We start from the raw sequence: 24,052 nt of genomic DNA on the forward strand, positions 1-24,052 counted from the left end.
CAGAAGGACCAAGCTTCTATCTACATGATGTAACAACCAGCTGATTAGAAACAAAGCCAGCAGAGAGTCTATGTCCCTGAAGTGGACTATACTTTTCTTAGTGCTTCAGCTGTGTGCGAGAGAGAAAGGGAGGGAGAGGAAGAGAGGGGGAAGGAGTTAGAGAGAGGGGGGGGAGGGGGGAGCAAGTGTCATGCTAGGGCTTAATCTCAGAGTCTGGACACTGTCCCTAAGCTTTTTCACTCAAGGCTAGCACTCTGCCACTTGAGTTATAGATTTTTGGTGGTTAATTGGAGACTTTGGTTAATCACAGACTTTCCTGCCCAGACTGACTTCTAACTGTGATCCTCAGATCTCAGCTTCCTGAGTAGCTAGGATTATAGGTGTGAGCCACCAGTGGCTAGCTTCAGTCTTGTAACATGATAAGAAAAACCTAATTAGTAGTTTGAAGATTGCTATGGCACACAGTAACTTGTTCTGCCTAGCTTTCTGTTCAAAAAAGCATTTGTAGCCCAGCTAAAGGAGTGGCATCAGTTGATGGCATTAAGCTGTTAGTACCTTCACACTTTTCTTATTATAGCCCTAAGCTTCCAGCTGAGCTAGGCCAGAGTAGGAGAACCTTCCATTTCTACTTGTACAGTACTCCTAATCTTTGTCTTAGAGCTTCTTAGATGGCAGAAACTAAGAAGTCTCCTGTTTCCTTCTCCACTCTTTCCTAGGCATTTACTTCTTAGTCAACTACAGTAGACCCTTGATATCCATGGGTCTATGATTCCAAGAAGACACTATTGAAAATGAACTGTGCTCAGGGTGCATAGAGTTTAGTACTCTAGAATTAATCAAATTTACCTATACTATAAAGTAAGTCTGAGCATCTATAACTTCATGAGGCAGGTTACATTATTTTCACAAGTATTGCTGCTATAAACAGTAATGCTGCTTACCACACTAGTTGTTACTTCATGATGCTTGATTCATTTTTCCCATAATGCAACTCAACTTCTGTTAAAGACATAACATTTTTCAACACATTATAAAAAATTTAGCATTTAAGTTAAACAGCCATTTTCATGTTGTTCCTTAGGCTGTGTGTGTGTGTGTGTGTGTGTGTGTGTGTGTGTGTGTGTGTGTGTGTGTACGTACATGTGTGCTGGACCTGGGCTTGAACTGACCCTGATATATATATATATATATATATATATATATATATATATATATATATATATATATATATATATACACAGAGAGAGAGAGAGAGAGAGAGAGAGAGTTTTTTTTCTTAAGGCTAGTGCTCTATCACTTAAGCCAAATTCTACTTCATCTTTTTGGTGGCTAATTGGAGTTAAGAGTCTCATAGACTTTCCTGCTTTGAACTGCAAGTAGCTAGAATTACAGGTGTGAGCCACTGGTACCTAGCTCCATTTGCTTTTTATGAGACATCTTCATAAAATTATGGGCAGTAAAATACTCAGCAGATCACACAACAATTTAAATACGACTGACATAATGTGGGATTAAAGTATCCCTGTATCAACTGCACTTCACAATATGCATATCAGAATATAAAACTTTTTCAGCAGCCTGTGGAACTTTCTCCAAGATAGATCATCTTTTAGGACATAAAACATACCTTGGAAGATATGAGAACACTGAAAAAAAAGTGCAACATTACTAATCCTCAGAGAGATGCAATGTAAAACTGTAATGAGATGTCATTTCATACTTGCTGAGAATTATATTATCAAAAAGACAAAAGTGTTGGCTAGGACAGAGAGAGAAGTGAACTCTAGTATGCTGTTGTGAATATAAATAGTAAAACCGTTATGCAGAACAATATGGAGGTTCCACACAAAACTACAACTAAAAGTGTCAGATAATCCAAAGAGTTTAAATCAATATGTTGAAGAGATATCTGAACTGTCATCTTAATTGCAACATATTTCACCATAGCCAAAATATGAAATCAACCCAAGTATTTATGAATAGATGAATAAAGAAAATATAGTATAGATAGGCAATAGACTACTAGTCAACCCTTAAAAAGAAATTAATTTTAAGTTGTGCATTATCTTATATGGTCATATGTATATAACTTTTGAGCTTTTCTGCTCATCTGGTAAAATTATCCTAGACATATACTAATTATTGGAAGGAATTAAAGCAAATGTTCAAGGAAGGACATTTACCAGGGGCAAATAGAAGAAACCATTTCATAGGAATACAGCTAAAGTATAGTGCTTATAAGTAGTTTTCTTTTTCTTTTCAGAAACATATATATACTACAAATAATATGGACCTATCTTGAAAATGTGTAATTTTATTTATGTTCTTATATCTCACTTTTTTTTTATTTTATAGAAAATACTACAGTTTCTACCTGAACGAATTTTCTTTCGATGGCATTACCAGAGTATAGGTAAGAACAATTGAAAACTGTGGGTTTTCTTCTTTTAAAGCAATTTGATTTTCTTCTAGTTGAGTTTTTAATAATGTGTTCTGTAACTAATATAGTCAGGATTGTTTAATAAGAAATACTAATAACTAAAACCAAGACAAATCTGACCTGAGCAATCTGACCTGGGAAAATAATGTATTTTATCTTGTTCTAAAAGTACAATTTAAAGTGTAGGTCATAGGATAACAGCATCAGCCTTTCCTTGGAAGTTTTAGTTATAGATGCAGAATTTTGGACATCATTATTTAGCGTAGTAGTTAGAGAAATACTGATCTAGAGTATTTCTTAAATAATTTTACATTATTGCTTACAGAAGCATTTTGTTTTTAAGCCACTATCATTGACTCAGAATTACTATTTGAATACCTTAGGATGTAGTAGTAAGAAAAAGTTTGAAATAATGCAAGTTATCACATCTGACCTCCCCGTCCAGCTCTTAACAGCTAATACCATATTATTGTAATTAAATGTGCACAGTCCAGTTGGAGTCATTCCAGGGTAGTGATTGTGAATTCTGCCTTTTGTTTTAAAGAGTGTCTGCTTCAGTCCTTCTGGTGTACAAGAGTCTCATTTTTCTACAATTGTTCTTCCTTACCAGATGGTCATATTGGAAGAGAGAGTGAACCTTATATTGGAATCTAACTCTGTTTAATCATTCATTCAAATGTTTATTGAAGGAGAGACATTTGGCACTAAGTTCTGGTACAAAAACAAAGAATATCTCACCACCCTTGCTTTGTGCGGGCATATGACCAAGTGTGTAGGTAGATGAGAAAAACAATTGATGCTATGAAAGAAGTGTAATAGGAACAAAGAAGAAAAGTTGAATAATTTTATTCAAAGGACTTGAAGGAGACTTCAAGAGGGGTGACTCCCATCTGAGTCTTGGAAGATGAGTAGAATTTTCTTTGTTGGAGATCAATATGTATAGTTACAGAACCTGCAAGAATATAACATGATGAGTAGATGTCCCAAATTTTATCCTAAATTTAATTGAGGATTATTTTTATAAAATATGTAGCTAACTCTCACAGAAACTGAATTATTTAGTTTATGTTACAAATTTAAAGAAAGTAAAACTTATATAGGTTATATCTATAGCACTGGGTAAATACATCATTACTTTAAGAATGTGTCTTACAGCTGGGTTCCGGTGGCACACACTTGTATCCTAGCTACTCAGGAGACTGAGATCTGAGGATCACAGTTTGAAGCCAGTCCAAGCACTAAAGTCCTTGAGACTCTTATCTCCAACTAATCACAGAAAAACAAAACAACAACAACAAAAACTGGAAGTGGTACTGTGGCTCAAGTGACAGAGTGCCACTTTTGGCACTCTTGAGCAAAAGGAGCCTAGGAACAGTGCTCAGGCCCAGAGTTCAAGCCCCAAGACTGGAAGAAAAGAAAAAAAAAGAGGATGTGTCTTAGAGTTGCCCAGAGTAGTTCACATCAGGTCCTATCCACTGTGGAACTACACAAAAAAGCCTCAGTTTTCACAGCCTTTGGATTTTGAAATTGTTGCTAAGAGATGTGTGCTTGTTATTTATCTTTAAATCTTTTAAGTAAAGAAAGTTTTTTAAATCTTAGAGAATTGACCATAGCATTTCTGCTTAATTGAGGCTTTGAGTGTATGTGTTTAATGTAAAAATAAAAATTTAAATGCAAAGTACAATATAAAGAGACATCATGGGGATTTGTGATGTTCTATGGTACAGTAGGAAGAGACCGCAATGAGAAATAACTACATGTAGTATTTGTTGTCTGTGCCAAGTATAATCCTTCTCTAATTTTTTTTATGTAATTTGTATGAAAACCATACTCATTTTCTTTAGATAGCTCTTTAGAATGTGTGAAGATTAGTGGGCTCCCCTCAGCATGAATAAATTTATTAGAATTTTGTGAAAACTAATTTATATTTGTATTGTGAAACTTTACACATTTCTAAGCAGTATGTGGCATTTCTTTAATTCTACCCAATACCACTAGAACTGATTAAATTGCTAGCGTAAGTAGTTTTTTGTTTGTTTATTTTGTTTTTTACTGACTTTAGTAGCACCTTCTTAAGAGTGATGTGGCTTCAGACTCTTCAATTGGGATTTCAAAGTATTAGCCTCCCAAGTCATCATAGCAGCAGTTGCTTACCCGGTATATGGAACAAGGCTGTCTGTTAAAGTGATCGACAAAATCATATTTCAGGATGCTAAAGCATGGACATTGGCATATAAAGAAAATCATCCTTATGTTTACATACTTGATGCCTGTGTTAAATATGATCTTGTAGATAAGTGTATTTTTATATTATCAATCAAATTGGGTGGACATGGGTCCACCTGATCTTCAGGCTAGGTATATTTGAGAATCAGAGATTTTTTTTTTTGAGTTTAGATAATCAGTATGTATATTGATATGAATGAAATAAGCAACTTAGAACATCATCACAATTTTAATTTCTGTATGTGACTCCTCTACAGGATTAGGCAGTGAACCAACTGAGTTAGTACTTCGGCAGCTTAAGATAGGAATACTCACCCTCAGTGAACTAAATCCAAACAGCTTTAGTCAGGTGTAATCAGCATAGTTCAGATCACATCCTGTCCACTTTGTACCTACACACAAAAAACTTGTTTTCACAGCCTTTGGATTTTGATGATGTTCCTAAGAGGTTGTGGGCTTATTGTTACATAGATTTGTTTTATAAGCTTTGTTGCATTCTCTCTGGTTTATTTGGATCTGTTAATACTGTTCCTGTTTGTCATTCAAGGTTTCAACAGAGGTAACCTTTGACGAGCCTTATTTCTTGAAGTACCTGTGCCCACTGAACTCTCTCATCTAAGGAAGAGTGTGATGGTCTTCCTTGGTTCTCTTGCAGTCAGCCTGTACATTCACACACTCTTTGATGGACAGGGTTTTTCTGTGCATTTAATCCTAGGACTTCCTCAGAATTGCCTCGTGGCCAGGCTGAGCTAAATCCAGTTCCCTGTGTGCCTCTGTTTTTGGGAAGCAATAACTGGAACTTATACCCCTGGGAGTGTGAGAGCTAACTCACTTGGTTTTGCAGTGGCCCTGTTGCCTTGCCTCCTTCAAGTCCTTGGCCATCTGAAACGTGGCTTTGCTCTGAAGCTCCTCTGTCTCCTACAACTAGGGAATAGCAAATATCTGTTGACATGTTTGCTATTTGGCAGTTTTCTTTACTGATTATAAATGCAAAAATTGTTCATCAAGCTTGTCCTGTAGTAATTTTTAGGCCAGTAAATAATAGGGGGTAAAGTGGGCGCTTGGTACCTTATCTTTGGGCAATAATGAGAACTGATGAGGGATGAGATGCCAAAGAATAGCATTGGCATTAAAACTGGACATTTGATTCAAGAGTGTGTCATAGTACTCCTTCATGTGCCCATGTCTCATCAATGTAGGGCTACAGCTATGTGGCTGCTTGATTTGAAAGAGTTTAGTGTTAATGAACATCTACAGAGCAGATTTTGTCTGGTTCAGGTTACGCTGCTGTGACTGAATTCAATATTTGTTGAATGAAAGGATATATTTTGTATTAGAAATGTTTAATGGCAAAAATGTTAAAATAGATAATCATTGGGTTTAAAGAGAGTTGGGGCTCAGTTAGTGGAAAATTCACTTATGTACAGTAGTTTATTTGTAAGTTGTTATTAAATCTAGTTTACTCAACTAGATTTCATTGTAATATAGAAACCAAGTGCCTAATTAAATTGAAATTTGTTTTGACTTTTCAATAGTATCCTTGGCTGTATGCCTGGGACAACCTGGCCCAACATGGCCTGAGATGTGAGCACAACCTCTGACCAGCCTAAATTCTTGAAGTTCCTGTGGCCCATTGAACTCTCTTCTAAGGAAGAGTGTGATGGTCTTCCTTGGTTCTCTTGCAGTCAGCCTGTACATTCACACACTCTTTGATGGACAGGGTTTTTCTGTGCATTTGAGCCTAGGACTTCCTCAGAATTGCCTCACAGCCAGGCCGAGCTAAATCCAGTTCCCTGTGTGCCTCTGTTTTTGGGAAGCAATAACTGGAACTTATACCCCTGAGAGTGTGAGAGCTCTCACTTGGTTTTGCAATGGCCCTGTTGCCTTGCCTCCTTCAAGTCCTTGGCCATCTGAAACGTGGCTTTGCTCTGAAGCTCCTCTTGTCTCCTACAGGGATGTGTGGATGAAATCAGGGTCTTTTTTTCTTCCAGTGCAAATTCCAGCACAAATTCTACCACCCACACTTACCTCCTTGGACTTTGCCAGCTTGCTATCACTTCCTTTTTCTTTTTTTCTGCCTTTTTCAGGACCTTGTTCTCTACTAGTCTTTCTCCTTCATGCCAAGTTACCCAGAAACTTGTTCAATATCCCATCCCATCTGCTAGTGGCTTCCTGATTCTTTTTTTTTTTTTTTTTGGTCAGTGAACGCTGGGCCTGGGCCCTGGCCCTCAGCTCTTTAGCTGAAGGCTAACACTCTACCACTTGAGCCACAGCACCACTTCTGGTTTTCTGGTGGTTTATTGGAGATTAGTCTCACGGTCTTTCCTGCCTGGGCTGGCTTTGAACTGTGATTCTCAGATCTTGGCCTCCTAAGTAGCTAGGATTATAGGCGTGAGCCACCATGCCTGGCCTTCCTGACTCTTATTATCATGCTGATCTCTGTCTGACCACAACTTTCATCCTTTTGATCTTTTACTCAGTTACTTTCAGGCTACCTGTTTTGTTTTTTCTATTTTTTTTTAAAATCTTTTTTTTTTTCCTTTTTAATATATATTTGTTTTTTTGTTTTGTTTTTGGGTCCGGTTGTGGGACCTGAACTCTGGGCCTGGGCGCTGTCCCTCAGCTTCTTCAGCTCAAGGCTAATGTTCTACCACTTGAGCCACAGCGCCACTTCCGGCTTTTTTCTTTTTGCTTATGTGGTGCTGAGGAATCAAACCCAGGGCCTCAGGCATGCAAGGCAAGCGCTCTACCACTGAGCCACCTTCCCAGCCCCCTTTTCTATTTTTTTTAATAACAGCTTTATAGGGTGCAGGGGGGGTATAATAAGGTGAATATATTTAAATGTACATTTAATACATTTTAACATAGGTGTGTGTTTTCTGGAAGTCATTACTACTATTACAATAACGAACAGAGGCATCACACTTGAAGTTTCCTCATTTGCTTTGGTAATCTTTCTCTTACCCTTCCCCACTTCACCCTACAGTTCCAAGGGAACCACTGATCTGATTTTGTCATGTACTCACTTGCATTTTTCTAGCATTATATATAAATTGAATCATACATTGTTTGGCATCTTTCATTCAGTGTAATTATTTTAAGATTCATCTGTGTTGATTTCTCTTCATTTCTTAGTAGTATGGTCTTATACTAATTTGTTTACCCATCTACCACTGATCTGCCTTTGGGTTTTTGGAATTTGTCTTTTACACATAAAGCTATTACAAATGTTTATGTACAATTTTTTGTGTATACATGTATGCATATTCATATCTTTGGTAAAGGAATGGCTAATAGTATATGTTTAACTGCCAGACTCTTTTCCCAGGTGGTTGTTGTACCATTTTATATTTCTATCAGCAGTGTGACAGTTGCAGTTAACTTTTGTTCTTGTCTTAATTGGTAATGATTATCTCAATGACTAATGCGCTTGTCATCTCTGTGTCTTCTTTGTTGATATATATGTTCAAATCTATTGTCCATTTAAAAATGTGTTGTTTTGATTTTTGAATTTTTAACTTACAGAGTTCTTTACATACTCTGTGTAGAAGGCTTTTATCTGATATATGCCTTGGAAATACTTTCTCCCTGTCTTGTCTTCTCATTTAAAAATTTATAGTGTCATTTACAGAGTCTATTTAATTTTAAAAAATCAGACTTACCATTTGTCTTTTATGGTTTATATTACTTGTCTCATATCTAGGTAATCTTTTGCTTAACCCCCAGTCACAAATGGATCTTTTTTTTTTTCTAACAGTTTTATAGCTCTAATTCACATTTAGGTCTTTGATCTATTTTGAGCTAATGTAATCTATTTTGGTTAATGTAAAATTCCTACAGTGGACTACTGTTTCTTTGTTCTTAGTAGGAATCTAGTAGTGCCAGAAAGTCCTATGGTCTTGCTCCTCTGCCTACTTTCAGCATGCTTTGCAAATCAGTGTTGCAGAGGGAATCTTGCCACGGTCTTTACCCTTTTCTGGTGGTATACTGCATTGCTTGTTATTTGGTTTGAGCCATGATATATGGAGATCATTTTAAAGAAATCAAAACAGAGGTAGAACTAGACACCAAAGGCTCATGCCTGTAATCTCAGCTATTTGGGAGGAGGAGATCCAGAGGTTTGAGGTTTGAGGCAAACCCTGGCAGAAAAGTTTGTAAGACCCCTTCTCAGTGCATAGCTGGGCCCTGTACTACATGTCTTCAAGCCTAGCTATGTGGGAGCTTAAGATTGGGAGGATCATGGTTCCAAGTTAGGGCAGAAAACTCCACAAGACATTTCTTAACTGAAGAAAACTACATATGATGGTATATTCCTTTATCTCTAAAATATGCAGATTGTGGTCTAGACACACACATAGGCAGGAAGCAAATTCTTAGCAAATTCTTCCTGTCTTAAAAATAATTAGTACTGCCGGGTGATGGTGGGTCACACCTGTAATTCTAGCTACTTAGATGGCTGAGGTTTGTGGATCATGGTTTGAAGCTAGTCCAAGCAGAAAAGTCTGTGAGAATTTTATCCCCAGTTAACTACCAAAAAAAAAAAAAAAAAAAAAAAAATCGGGAACTGGAGCTGTGGCTCAGGGACAGTGTGTTGCCTCGACTTTAAGCACCAGAACCAGAGTACAAACACAAAAAAATTACTTCTAAAAAGGACTTCCTCACAATGAGAAGCTGTGAGTTCAAACACCTGTACCCCCCAAGAAATCATAAAAAAGAAAGGACTTCATATATTTTGTAAATATGCTACTGAAGCAAGCACAAGGAAAATACTTTATAATGTTTAAGAAATATTAAATATATATTTTGAGGCTGGGCACTGGTAGCTCATACATGTAATCCTAGCTACTCAGGAAGCTGAGATCTGAGGATTGCAGTTCGAAACCAGCCTGAACAGGAAAGTCTGTGAGACTCTTTTCTTTTTTAAATTTTATTTTATTGTAAAGATGCTGTACTAGGGGGTTACAGCTATATGAGTAAGGTAATGAATACAGTTCTCAAGACTCTCACCTCCACTAAACTCACAAAAAATCTGAAAGTGGAGCTGTGGCTCAAATGGTAGAACTCTAGCCTGAAGCAAAAAAGCTCAGGGACAGTTCTTAAGCCCTAAGATAAAGCCCAAGGGGACACACACACACACACACACACACACACACACACACACACACACACACACACACACACACACACACACACACACACACACACACACACACACACACACACACACACACACACACACACACACACACACACACACACACACACACACACACACACACACACACACACACACCACCTTTTTGGGCTCAAAAAGATTTTTTAAAGGTTAAGTGGAGCTGTGGCTCAAATGGTAGAACTCTAGCCTGAAGCAAAAAAAGCTCAGGGACAGTTCTTAAGCCCTAAGATAAAGCCCAAGGGGACACACACACACACACACACACACACACACACACACACACACACACACACACACACACACACACACACACACACACACACACACACACACACACACACACACACACACACACACACACACACACACACACACACCACCTTTTTGGGCTCAAAAAGATTTTTTAAAGGTTAAGTGGAGCTGTGGCTCAAATGGTAGAACTCTAGCCTGAAGCAAAAAAGCTCAGGGACAGTTCTTAAGCCCTAAGATAAAGCCCAAGGACACACACACACACACACACACACACACACACACACACACACACACACACACACACACACACACACACACACACACACACACACACACACACACACACACACACAGACACACACACACACACACACACACACACACACCCCACCTTTTTGGGCTCAAAAAGATTTTTTAAAGGTTGTCACCTGACCAAGAAGATGGTGTCAAGTGTGTTCTCAGCCATCAAAAATGAGAAGCAAAGAACAGAGTTTTGAAACTTATATTGATAAATTTGCTTTTACTAAAGCCAGAAAAGTAGTTATAACACATTCTTTATTATAAATAAAGTATTTAAGCCAGTCTTTGTGAATATTAATACATCTAGTTTTTAATTTTTCAATATTTTTCAGCTACTTTAATGCTCTAAAAAGATTAACCATTAAAATGTGTGTTTTCTATCTCAGGCTTGGCACATTTCCAATATTTAACTTCTAATATTATTTATCAATATTACTTTTGCTTTTCAAAACTGCTTACTTTAAACAGTATTTTTTCTTGACTATTGTATTTCTTGATTTTCCTTAAAATTTGTGCAGAGCCCTCATTTCATCTTTTTGCTTGTGTTCTTGCTGCCTCTTTAAAAGTAGTAAGACATTCAAGGATATTTTGTTTAAAATGCAGTAAAAGCCTAGAGAAGGGCTCATCAAATCAGTTTAATTTATCATCTTTTATTTATTCATCCAATTATTCACATGAGTCAATGGAATGGTAATCAGTAGGGAATTAATGCCCCTTATAAAAGAGATTAGGGCCCCAAAGACAGGTTTGACAGTTACAGTTTAGCAGCTATGAAATAAATGTTTCCTTTCAATAGTTTTGTTCTTCCTAATGAATTCCTGTCTTGTATATACCTAACATCCACATAGATATGATTCTCATCAAGCATTGAGACACTGGTTGAATATTATGGTGGAACATCTCTTTGAAATACATTAGTAAAATAAATGTAATTGGATAGCTGATCTTTAAAGGTAACCTGATTGAGAGAAAGAGTTCTGTGGCCTAAGAATTTGAATATTTTTTGGAAGTTAGATCCTATTTTAAGTCTACATATGATATTTGAGTGCCATACTCTGCCCATATTGAGAATGTCACCACAGTTATAAAATTAATATTTGGGTCATATGCTTCTGTCCCCCTAAGAGAGAAATTACATGTGTTTTTTCTGTTGATAGTAGTTATGAATAAATCTTGATTCTGCTTTCTTGACCTTTATCAAAGTGTTTATTGATGTGTTGAAACCCATAAATGTGTTCATCATTGTCCAGACAGGGAAATGCCATTCTGAATATTTGCAAAGGAGAAATGCTTTGTAAGCAGTACTTTCACTTTATTTTCAATTTTCTTTCTTTCTTTCTTTCTTTCTTTCTTTCTTTCTTTCTTTCTTTCTTTCTTTCTTTCTTTCTTTCTTTCTTTCTTTCTTTCTCTCTCTCTCTCTCTCTCTCTCCCCCCCCTCTCTCTTTCTTTCGTCATGGGGCTTGAACTTGGCCTGGGGGCTGTCTCTGAGCTCTTCAGCTCAAGGCAAGTGTTCTGCTGCTTGAGCCACAGCGCCACTTCTGCTTTTCTGGCAGTTAATTGGAGATAAGAGCCTCACAGACTTTTCTGCCTGGACTGGCTTTGAACTGCAAGCCTCAGCTCTCAGCCTTCTAAGTAGCTAGGATTACAGGCATGAGCCACCAGCACCCAGCTTTATTTTCTATTTTAAAGATAAAAACAAAACAAAACAATATCTGGGTGCTGGTGGCTCATGCCTGTAATCCTAGCTACTCAGGAAGCTGAGATCTGAGGATCCAGCTTCATAGCCAGCCAGGGTAGAAAAGTCTGTGAGACTTGTATCTCCAGTTAATCAGCAAAATCCTTGAAGTGGAAATGTGGCTCAAATGGTAGAGCACCAGTTTTGAGCTCAAAAGCTTAATTAAGTAAGAGGCCCTTAGTTCAACACCAAATTTTTTTAAAAATTATGTATGACAAGAGATAATCCATTGTGAACATTTGGATTAGTTTTTGTTTTGAGTCTTTTAAACGAATTTTGAAGAGCTACATACTCAGGATTTGTTTTTTTTTTTTTTATCTTGAACACATCTTTTGTTCTGTTACAGTTGCTTTGCTTCTAAAGATTAGCCTCTTTCCTTTGTTTCTAGAGCAACTATCTTTTGTCATAAGTGCATTTTTGGTTATTAAATTGGATATCTTAAAATAGATCTTTAATATTCAGACATATAGTTTTTTAAAATATAATTTTATTGTTATTATTAAGGAGCTGTGCAGAGGGGTTACAATTCCATAAGTCAGCTAATGAGTTCAATTGTAGAACATCATCCTTTCCTTCACTTTCACCCAGTTTTCCCCTCCCATCCCTGCCCACCAATTACATAGTTCATTTTTCACATAGTGTATATTAAATACTATGTCAATATACTTTAAAAATATTTATTTATCCCCACAGTATAACCCCCGCTTTCAATATATTTGATGTCAGTATAACTTGTGGAGGAGATGGGGAAAAACAAGGCCTTTAAGGATTCAGGTGGACCTGTTGCAACAATGAGAAGTACAAATTGTCATGTCAAAAACGAGCTTTACAATGTCGGTGGGGGGGGAGAGGGGGAAGGATTGGGTGGGGGGGGAGGGGGGAGGCTGGGAAGGGAGGTGAAGGGTAAACAAAGGAGGACGCTGCAATGCTTGGTAAGAAATGTATGCATTATCCTGCCCATGTAATTGTAACCCCTCTGTACAGTATGTTCACAAATAAAATAAAAAAAATATTTCTTTATATAGTCTATTTCTAATTAGTTGTTTTAAACTTTCAGGCTCAACTTTAAAGAAGCTTCTACACACTGGAAATTCTATAAAGGTATTTATATTATTTTAATGTACTTACTTAGATGCAAGTTCGATGGCATTTTAAAAAAGATATAATATTGATAAGTTTAAGAATATACAAATACTCTATATCATATATCAATATTATATAATATATATTCTTAAACTTATTAGTGCCACAAAGTAACAATGTCCATTGGGTGGGGAGGGTAATCTTTTAAAATTACTAGCCTTTTTTAAAATTTCATGACAAATTTTGATAGGTTTTTGTTCTGACATGATTTCTAAAAGTCATTCTAAACAGTATTAGTAGGAAGTGGCTTGGACTTCTGGATTCTAGTTGTACTTCTGTTAGGTACAGCTAAGGACCACAGGCAAGGCAGCAATTGCTCCAGTTTTATCAGAGTGAAAGGAAGGGTACTTCCTCTTGAGCTTCAGAGCTAACATGCCCGATGGTATCCATCTCAGCTATCTGGTTCTTAAAATAATAGTCATCTCCAAATTAATTTTGCAAACTATTGTGTGTGTGTGGGGAAGAACGGTAGGACATTATTCTGGAATATTTGTTTACAGTGGATCTTGTAATTTAGGTTAGAACTGGCTTAATTAAAAATGAATATAACTTTAGTAATGACACAGACCATGTGATACTGGAAGAAAATAGACCTAAAACATGAGCAGCCAAATGAAGCCATCCTGAGATGAATATTTTATGGAGGATAATCCACATGAATCTAAGTTGTGTGTATGCCTTTAATAAGTTAGTACATTTTTGTTTTTATATCAGCTGAAACAACCAGCCACTTAAAGCTTGATATGTGAACTCTCTTACATGTTGGAAAATAGAAGCCATCTATTCCTATCATATCTGTCCCTCTTATTTTAAAGGAATAGTCTTGTCATTAAGAGCTATCAAGTTGTTACCTATTTTTATTGCTAGTTTTATTTACATCTAGTGAACTTAAATATAGTTAACATTAAAAATGGGATCTTGCCAGACACCCATGGCTCATGCCTGTAATCCTATCTACTTAGGAACCTGAGATGTGAGGGTAGCAATTTGAAGGCAATTGGTTAGACAAATCCAGGAGACTCTTATCTCCTATTAACTTTCAAAAAGCCAGAAGTGGAGGTGTGGCTCAAGTAGTAGAGTGTCAACCTTGAGCTAAGCAAGAATGTAAGGCCCTGCATTTAAGCCCCAGGACTGGCACAAAGGGGAGGCGTCTTCTGATAGAATTTCAGACAACCTTTTCTCTTGTTAAATATTATGATTATATATAGTGAGAGCCACATCATTCATATCTGGTGGCTGAATAATGCATAGCCAATGTTACCACTCATTTTCTGTGCTTGAGAAGAAGACAGGTGTGACTGAATATATAGATTTGTGAAGAGTGTAGATGGAGTACAGGAGCATGTATAGAAGTGTTCTGTGCACTCCACCAGTTAATCAGGTAGCACTGTCACCAGCTAGGATGTTTATCTTGGTATGTTTTGACTCTGTTGGGAGTTAGTGAGGCTACAGCTACACATACATTCACACACACACACATACATATATGAGCACATGCTAGTATATATGTCTGTATCCTGTGGGTTTTTTTTTTTTTTCCTGCAGAGCATCATGTTCAGTTTGCAGTACTTGCTTTAGAGGAATCAGTGCCATCTTCACTTAACTGAAAGGCAAAAGGAAGCCTCTCCAGCTGCCTACATTTGGAGCTTACTATGTCTTTCAGCTCTATCTGGCACATTTTCATTCTCATTTGTTTCTTTAGATTCTTCTATTAATCATCTTTTCAACCACTTAGGAGCACAGAGAAGTGGAGATATGTATTTTTTGAATTCTAGGAATAAGATGAAGTTGGAAGTAAGTGTAGGGATAAAATAAATTTCATGTTTCCTATCAGGTGATGTCATCTATTCAGAGCAAGGTGAAAATGTGAAAGAGAATAGATGATAGGCTTAAAGCAGAGAAACTGGATAGCTCCATTGTCTCACTGAGCCAGGTCTTTACAGTCTTAATTAACTGCAGGTATTCTTATTTTCAAGAACATTGTAAATAGGTGCAGATTACAAATGACATGAAAATTCTCTTGAAATGATGTGAATTTGGAGTGAGATTATCTTTGCCATTATTTTCATCAGTAATTGAACATTGATGCTGTCGACACTATTGCCTTACACTTGTAGCCCATGAGCTATGCAAGGTCCTCGAAGTCATTTGATACATGATGGGGAAGGCAGGTGATGCCACTCCTCAGCTGCCTATTGCCTGTCTGCCTGTACTGAAAATTTTGTATGGCCCCTAATGATATAAAAATCCACATGGACCTTGTCTGAAAAAGACTGTTCACCTCTGCTTAATAGGAAACACATGTTGCTCAGTGAGAACCAGCATTGTTGTATGTGCCTTATACATGTTTATTTATTTAATACTTGACAGTGTTTTGTGGTAAAAAGCTGTTATCTCTATTTTATAGATGAGACTAGTCAAATCTAGAAAGTGGCAGAAGCAGAATTTGAACCTAGGCCCTCTGACTCTATAGCCCTCTCAATAGACTCTTAACTTCTGGTGGTATATTATAGTAATCTTTCTTATTTGTCACTAAATGAAGAACTTGCTCTCTAGTACTTTAATCATACCTTTAACTTCTAGTTTCACTTTTATTTAAAAAAATTCACCATATTGCTTTATGAGTTTATACATTTATGTATTATCTTGATCAGTGTCACTCCTTCCATAGTTCTCCCCCGATTCTCCCAACCCCACCTATCTCCTCACGTTACCTAGTTTCATTTTCACACATGCACATTTAATACTATGACTATATTTCTTCTCTGTGTCTCTGTGTATCTGTCTCTATGTGTTTGCCTGTCTGTCTCTCTGTCTCTTGTCTTGCTATGTAGCCTAGGCTATTCTAAAGTTCTTGATTCTCCTGCTTCAATCTCTGGAGCACTGCGATTACAAGCATGGGCCACCATACCTAGCTCTCTAGTTTTTCTCTCTTAAGGTTGATGCTACTTCACAGTGCTTTTTCTGTAAACACATGTATGCTATTTTCATTGCTTTTTATTTTGTTTTCAGATAAGATGTGAAGGAATCAGGCTGTTTCTTTTGTGGCTTCAAGCACTTCAGACAAACTGTGCAGAAGAACAGGTGCTGATTTTTGCATGCCTCGTGCCTGGTTTCCCGGCAGTCTTGTCATCCAGGGGGCCCTGCACACTGGAGACACTCATCAATCCTAGCCCTAGTGTAGCTGATGGTAAGCAGTATCTGTCAGCAGATTTAACGTGGTTTCCCATTTTAATGGTTTCTCATTTTCGCAAATAGAAATACTGATAGGGTCTGAAGAGGAACAGTTCTCTGTAATTTACAGACTGTCCTTACAAACATTAGAATAAATGTTTGTGTAAATAGTGTATATTCAATGAAATGATAGGAAAAGTTTAATGAAGGGGTAGAAATGGAAGGAACAGAATTTGGCTGCAGCAGGAAGTAGAGACACATGATATATATGAAGTGTTTGCTAATAAAATTTAAATTTGCCTTCCCAAATGACTGACTTTTGTTCTCATCACTATTGATAAGTGGATAATCATCTTAGTTGTCAGCTATGTGCTCTCATGCAGTATTAATAAAAGATCAGTAGTGATCTCATGGGACCATTTGTGTCCGATGGATTTTTAAGGAACTCCTGGTAGGGTCCATTGGGTTATTAGTACATATCCTTTTGTAGCCACATGACTAGCATTTGATCTTCCTAAAATTAATTAATTAATTAATTAATTAATTAATTGTGCCAGTTCTGGGGCTTGTATTTAGGGCCTGTGCACTGTCCTTGAGCTTTTGTGCTCACAGCTAGCACTCTACTCCCTGAGCCACAGCTCCACTTCTGGCTTTTGGGTGGTTAATTTGAGATAAGAGTTTTACAGACTTTCCTACCTGGGCTGGCTTTCAACTATAATCCTCAGATTTCAGCCTTCTGAGTAGTTAGGATTATAGGAATGAGCCACCCAAAGACTAACCAAAGTAGAACTTGAAAGAAGGAATGTTTCAGTGGGAAAGGTGGGCATTTCTATTTCTGTACCCTTTATGCACATTAGTTTGGAGTTCAGTTTAAGTACTCCAGTGGTATATTTTAATAAAGACCATTTTTTCCAAAACCCTGTTTACAATTTAACTTTGAAAGTTATTAACGTGATGTTTTCCATTCTACAGCAAAGATATATCCAGAAGAAATAACTCCACTCCTACCAGCCATATCAGGAGAGAAGATCAGTGAGGACCAAACCTGCTTTTTTCTTCAAATACTGTTGAAGTATATGGTTATTCAGGTCAGAGAAAAAGCAAACCTCTTTGAGTAAAGTGTTTGTTCTCAGCTTTTTTTCTCTATATCCATATTTTTTCTTTTTCTTTTTCTTTGACGTGATTTTTTTTTTTGTGATTTAAAGCAAGAGCAGTCATAAATGCTATTTTGTAGGAATGTGTTTAAACAACTTCTCATTCTTTGTCCCTTCTCTAGAGAAGAGGCAGGCCTAGAGCCTGGGCAAAGAGTCAGGAACAGGCAGGGCCGGCAGGGTTATCTTCATGAAAGCAGCCATGAGGGGCTATGAGCTGACCTGCTTCATGACACACATTCCTTTTTCTTAGATTCATCAATGGAATATAGAGCTGAAATCAGTTTCTGATTCTAATAGCTAATTTGTTATTTGCTTTCTATTTTTGTACATTGGTATAGTTAGAATAAAATCCTTCCATTCTTTTTTCTTAGTGAATTCTTCTTTTGTTCATATGCTCTTAGCTGTAGTCCAGTCTAACCTTCCCTTCATAGTCGACTCTGTTGAAATCACTATCTTCTCTGTCAATTTCCTCACTGTACACTTCTTCAGCACTGTTGTTTACCTTGTGCCAGCCACTGTTGAAATGCCAGTTCCCAGACAGTGGTACAAGGTGGGGTCTAATCTATATGTGGGGAGTGTACTCCAGTTTTTACTCTACTTATTCCTTGAAATGGTTTGGCAATGACCACCCATCTCCTTTTTTTTTTTTTTTTTTGTCAGTCGTGGGGCTTGAACTCTGGGCCTGGGCACTGTCCCTGTGCTCTTCAGCTCAAGGCGAGCACTCTATCGCTTGAGCCACAGCACCACTTCCAGTTTTCTAGCGGTTTATTGGAGATAAAGAGTCTCACGAACTTTCCTGCCCCGGCTGGCTTTGAACCGTGATCCTCAGATCTCAGCCTCCTGAGTAGCTAGGATTACAGGCGTGAGCCCACCGGTGCCCGGCTTACCTATCTCCTTCTTATGAGACTCTTCTCTCATGTTTTCTTCTAACATTTCCTCTTTTTCCTCCCACTTCTTTCCACTTATCTTTAGGGAATTGTGCTTTTCTCTGCCATCTCCCAAGATTTAGTACTTGACTTCCATTTCTAACTACTCAACCTTGCTGGGCAATCCTAATCTCTGCCTCTACTCTATGATATTTAGTCAGTACTAGAAACACATATGGAGAATCTGACAGAGTGTGTGTTATCTGACTCATGTTTGAGTTTTTACCTTTAGATATGTGTCTCAAATACTACCTGTTCAAAAGAGGACATTCATTTTTCCTGGGAAGTCAGCACAAGAGTACCCAGAACTTGCACACACTGGGGGTCCTAGGTTCTTATTTTAAATATGTCACTAATGCTTAAGTCACATCAATCGCCTTGATCCTCTTCAGAGGGATTTCGCATTGATAGATCATAGAGCTTTATTGTGGGTGGGTTATGTTCATATCTGTGACTTTTGCCTTCCCTTCTGTCTGTTGGGGTGAGTCTTCATAGGAGAGCTTATGGCAGATTTGGATGCTGAACCCATCTGCCTAAGGGACAGCCAAAGCATCTCTTCATTTTTTATTTCAGGTGCTACACAGATATTATCCTTTTCTAACTGCACTACTCATGAAGGAAGTTGAGAAGCCATGCTTTAGTTTGACAAGTGTTAAGAACCACTGATAGGTCTTCTCTTACTGCCCTCCCTCCCTCCGCACCACCTTTCCTTTGGCAATAAGCAGGTGACTGTGCCTTAATAACAGGCTTTCCTCTTGGTTCCTGGGGGTGCTGCCAGTTAGTGAGCTGTTTTGTATTGTTCACATTATATACACAGTATACTAGGTTATTGAGGGAGAGGATTTTTTTTTAGTTCTGTAAAAGCTTTACATTGAAACCAAAGCTAGACTAGCAGACCTGGCTTATCTTAGCCAGTGAATTCATTTTAATGAGGGGAATGTATTTTCCAAGATTCTATATCTTTTGCCTTTAGATATTGATTATGTATGTAGATAACATTGGATGAAATCACTGAGAGGAATTTTGTCTTTAACTCCTCTTATTATAAATGGCCTTTTTTGATTTTAGGAAAAGTACCTGACTATTCTTGACTAAATCTTCTAAAGGCATAGAAATGTTTAATCATTTTAAAGAACACTTGAGTCGGGCTGGGAAGGTGGCTCAGTGGTAGAGTGCTTGCCTTGCATGTATGAGGCCCTGGGTTCAATTCCTCACTACCGCATAAGCAGAAAAAGCCAGAAGTGGCACTGTGGCTCAAGTAGTAGAGTGCAAGCCTTGAGCTAAATTGCTGAGGGACAGTGCCCAGGCCTAGAGTTCAGTCCCTACACCCCCCCCCCCCAAGAAAAACCCAAAACACCTGAGTAATGTGGGGTTTATGTAGTAGAGTATGTTTGAAAATACTTGATACCATTTACAAAATGGTCGTATTTTGAACTGTTAAGATATTATTTCATTACATGTAATAGTAGTTAATATTTTTTAAAATGTAGGGTATGAATTTTAATCATAAAAGCATTTCATTTCAGTATATGTTAATTTGAGTGTAAATATCCATGTGTTCTTTTTCATGTATTTTCCTTAGGCTGCAAGCTTGGAGTGGAAGAATAAGGAGAACCAGGATACTGGGTTTAAGTTTCTTTTTACACTGTTTCGAAAATATTATCTTCCTCATTTGTTTCCATCTTTTACTAAGTTAACAAATATCTACAAACCTGTACTTGGTAAGTACACATTTGGACTGTGTAGATACTCACAGGAAAGCTATGCAGTCACTTTCAGAGTAATCTTATTTAGAGAAAAATAACTTTAACTTTGTACTGAATAGTAATGTTACTATTGTAAGAGGTTTAAATTTTTCTAATAAGTTATTTAAATTATGTGGCCCAACTAAGGTATATTTTACCTCATAGCAATAAGGGGGAACCGTGGCTTCTATACTTAGAAATAATTTATGAAGTTTTGGGTACAGTTATATTAGCCATCTTTTAATGGAAAAAGCTGTTTTGTATCTCCAGGCTTTTCCCATGGGTGGTGTATGATAAGCCCACACCTAGCTCACTGAGGAGGCAGGCCAGCCCAAGGCACACAGTTGCCCACAGTATGTGTGTTCTTTCGTATTTGGTCTTTTACATAGCTGATAGTATTGAGAGTTAATTATGGAGGGAATATATTTGTGTGATTGGACAAGCAAGGGACAGCAAGCCCCAGAGAGCTAAGAAATATAAAGTAATTTCTAACTTGGCTCCAAAAGTTTTACTTCTATAAAAAAATGAGGTTCAGATAAAATCCAGAAGTAGAGCTTTAGGTCAAGTGGTAGAGTTCTAGGCTTAAGCAAAATTGCCCAGCAACAGCATCCAGGCCCTGAGTTGAAGTCCTTGGTCCAGCACCACCAACAACAGAAAAAATGAGGACCCGGTACAGTGACTCATACCAATAAATCTCAGCCAAGTGGTTGTCAGAGATAGGTAGATCTTGGCTTGAGACCAGCCTTAGCAAAAAGTTAGCAAGACCCTGTCCCAGAATAAGCCAGCAATGGTGATTCATGCCTGCAGTTCCATCTATATAAGAGACAGTGGTAGGCAGGTCATGGTCCAAGGTCAGCCCCAGGGAAAAGTAAGATTCCATCTGAAAAATAACTAAAGCAAAAAAGGGTTGGGAATGTGGCTCAAGTGGTGGAGCACATGTCTAGAAAGCCTGAGGTCTTGAGTTCAAGCCCCAGTACTATCCAAAAACAAAATAAGAGAAAAGAAAGAAACAAGGAGCCAGCTGTGGTGGTACATGCCTGTAATCCCAGAATTTAGAAGCTTGAGACAGCAGGATTGCAAGTGCAACACCAACCAGCTGCATACTGAGTTACAGGCCCATTTGGCCTACATAGCAAGAGCCTGTTCAAAAAAAACAACAACAGACAAAATGAATGAATATTCACAGCAATCCCTCTTCACCTCCTCAGCTGCTAATAAAGTAAACTTTAAAATTGTAAAAAACAAATAAAACCAAAACACTCTATCTAACCAACAAACAGAAGAAACGAAGGTTTACAGATCAGAAGCATCCCTCAGAGTGTGAGGGGAGATGAATCTGCCTCTTAAAACAGTTAAATGACTGATCAAAAACAGCTTGGGGGGACTTGGCAGGTGGAGGTGGGCTGTCACAGGAGCCACCTCATAGCATGAAGGCCTTGCAGGGCTCACGGCAGTGGTGCTTCAGTGATGGCAGTGGAGGAGGTAACGATGGTGGCAGGGGCCTGTGACTAGGAGTTACCTCCTAGCCTGGTACCATGAGCCAAGGTCCCCCTTGGAGGGGAGAATAGGGAGCCCAAAGTAAAGAGCTATGGTGGAGGGTGTACATTGACTTGGCCTCATCCTTTGCAACAAAACTGCTTATCAAGAAGTGTTCAAACCATAGAACATTAGTCTAAGAATAAGCTGTGTGAGCTCTGTGTCAAGGTCATATTCCTACATCCAGTAGACTGGAAGAAGACTGAAGAACCGCTGTGGAGAAAGGTATAGTATGAAATTATCCGGCTTATCAAGACTAATAAAAAACACATCCACAGCAGGAGCACGTTGGAATGTGCCTACAGAAAACACCTGGTCACTGGTATTGGCTTCCACCAGCAGCTCCATCTCTATATCCAGCCCTACTATCAATTTGAACTGCAGTGCTGCACTGACTGGTCCCATTTCACTGACCCCTTCATAGGAGCAGAGAATAGCTCAGGGCAGTGAATCTGAGTGCAGAGCTATAGGAGAGACTTTGGCAAGGGATGCCTCAGCTTCTCCTCTCACACTGGAAGCATAGTAGGACTGGGGTGTGGATCTTGGTTCTTCTGCTCTCCCACAGCTTCCAGGCTGTGCTCAAAGAACCAGGCTTCCTGCCTCTATCCTTGAAGACATCATGTTTTGTCAAAACCTGAGGGCATTGTGGTTATTGCACCCACAATTCCTGGCAGAGATTGAGATGCAGGCATCACTTAAAGACCCCCAAGCTTAAACAAAACAAAACAATAACAAATCCAAAAACAACCATGGAGGGAAAAGATCACAAGAGACTTTATTCCATCTGAGGATGTGCTCAACTAATTCAGCTTTCTTTGCTATGTGTACATGTACACACACACATACAGGTAAGGAGGAGGGTAGATGAAGCTTGTTATATTTTGAAAGATAAGAAGTACTAACTTTTAGAGATACATGGATGTGTATTTTATTAGTTTTATATAGAGTCTGAATTTATATTTACTCTATATGTATATATATGTATATATACTATAGTCACTATAAAAACTGTTCACTGTTAATGGGTTAGAAGTTATTTATTGAAAACTTTATTGGCTCAGGCAGATATTCCAGTTGTACTAAAATTAATGAAGATAGAAAATTGACAATTTTTTTATATCGTGGAATTCAAAAAATGTTAAAGGAACTATCTTCTTTGGAAATAAGGACATTGGATATCTCAAAGATGAAATGTGACTTTCTGGATTTAGACATAAAGTGGAATATGTTGATTCTGTTTTCTTGGATTCTTCTAAGAAAAGAATATAAAACTAAAGTCAGTGGACTTAAATTAATGAAGTATTAGATATTAAAATGCCTAAAATGATTTTCAGAAGTTTATATGCACTTTTATATTTGAGGCAGCCATAAAATAAGATTAAGTTAGATGTAATATATATGAAGAGATCTTCACTATTATAGTCTTAAGATTTGTCAAAATTGTGAAAAAGAATTATTGACCTAGTTTCTCCATAGCTGTATACTGTAGTTGTGTGTAAACAGTGGCTGCAGCTTTTGTTAGGTCAGTTTGCAAAGCAAAATAGGAAAGGCCTTCTAAAAGATGCTATTACTGTATCTATTTGTGGGTCTTCATTCTTAGTTTCTACTTAAACTACCAAATATATGTTAATTTAAGTGAAAACTGAAACATGTATAGAGATTATGCTATGTTAAGAGTCATCTAATTAATGTTCTTATTTTCTACCAGATGTCCCACATTTGAGACCAAAGCCAGTGTACATCACTACTACTCGAGATAATGAAACCACATACAGTACAAAAATTCCATATATGGCAGCTCGTGTTGTTTTTATTAAGTGGATTGTAACTTTCTTTTTGGAAAAAAAGTACCTAACTGCAACACATAACACTAAAAATGGAGTTGATGTATTGCCTAAAATCATCCAGGTATGCCATTTATCATCTTTTAAATCTCTTAGCCTTGAAGAGTAAGACACACCAAGATGTAACCAAAGTCATTGATTATGAGAGCTGTGAGTCTGTAAGTTTTTAGTTTATTGGCTTAATGTGTGTAATGTTGAGGTGTCAGAGGGAGCCTTATGTATTAAGAATTACCATAACAAGGCAGTCTCGGGCAGGGGAGGAGTTATAAGAAGATGGCACAGATGGGCAGTCTCCTTTTGCTTTCATTCTCACTTCTTTGCTCAAGTGCTGGAGATCTCTGAGCATAAGGTCCTATCTTTCCTTCACCAGTTACCAGCACTGGAAGACCCTCAGGAAATAT

At 37.7% G+C, this 24,052-nt stretch overlaps 1 protein-coding gene across 2 annotated transcripts in view; it reads left to right on the top strand.

The window, feature by feature from the left end:
- Ralgapa2 (Ral GTPase activating protein catalytic subunit alpha 2) overlaps positions 1-24,052 on the top strand; it is a 315,000-nt gene that overhangs the window by 49,386 nt on the left and 241,562 nt on the right. For both annotated transcript variants that reach the window (XM_070006662.1, XM_070006663.1), the window contains exons 4-9: positions 2,356-2,413; positions 13,187-13,230; positions 16,285-16,462; positions 17,419-17,534; positions 20,109-20,247; positions 23,516-23,715. In XM_070006662.1, coding sequence (XP_069862763.1) covers positions 2,356-2,413; positions 13,187-13,230; positions 16,285-16,462; positions 17,419-17,534; positions 20,109-20,247; positions 23,516-23,715 — 735 coding nt within the window. The remainder of the gene's footprint in view (positions 1-2,355; positions 2,414-13,186; positions 13,231-16,284; positions 16,463-17,418; positions 17,535-20,108; positions 20,248-23,515; positions 23,716-24,052) is intronic.

The sequence above is a fragment of the Dipodomys merriami genome, unplaced genomic scaffold, assembly GCF_024711535.1.
Source record: "Dipodomys merriami isolate MVZ:Mamm:240054 unplaced genomic scaffold, mDipMer1.0.p SCAF_7, whole genome shotgun sequence".
In the NCBI taxonomy this organism is placed as follows: Eukaryota; Metazoa; Chordata; class Mammalia; order Rodentia; family Heteromyidae; genus Dipodomys; species Dipodomys merriami.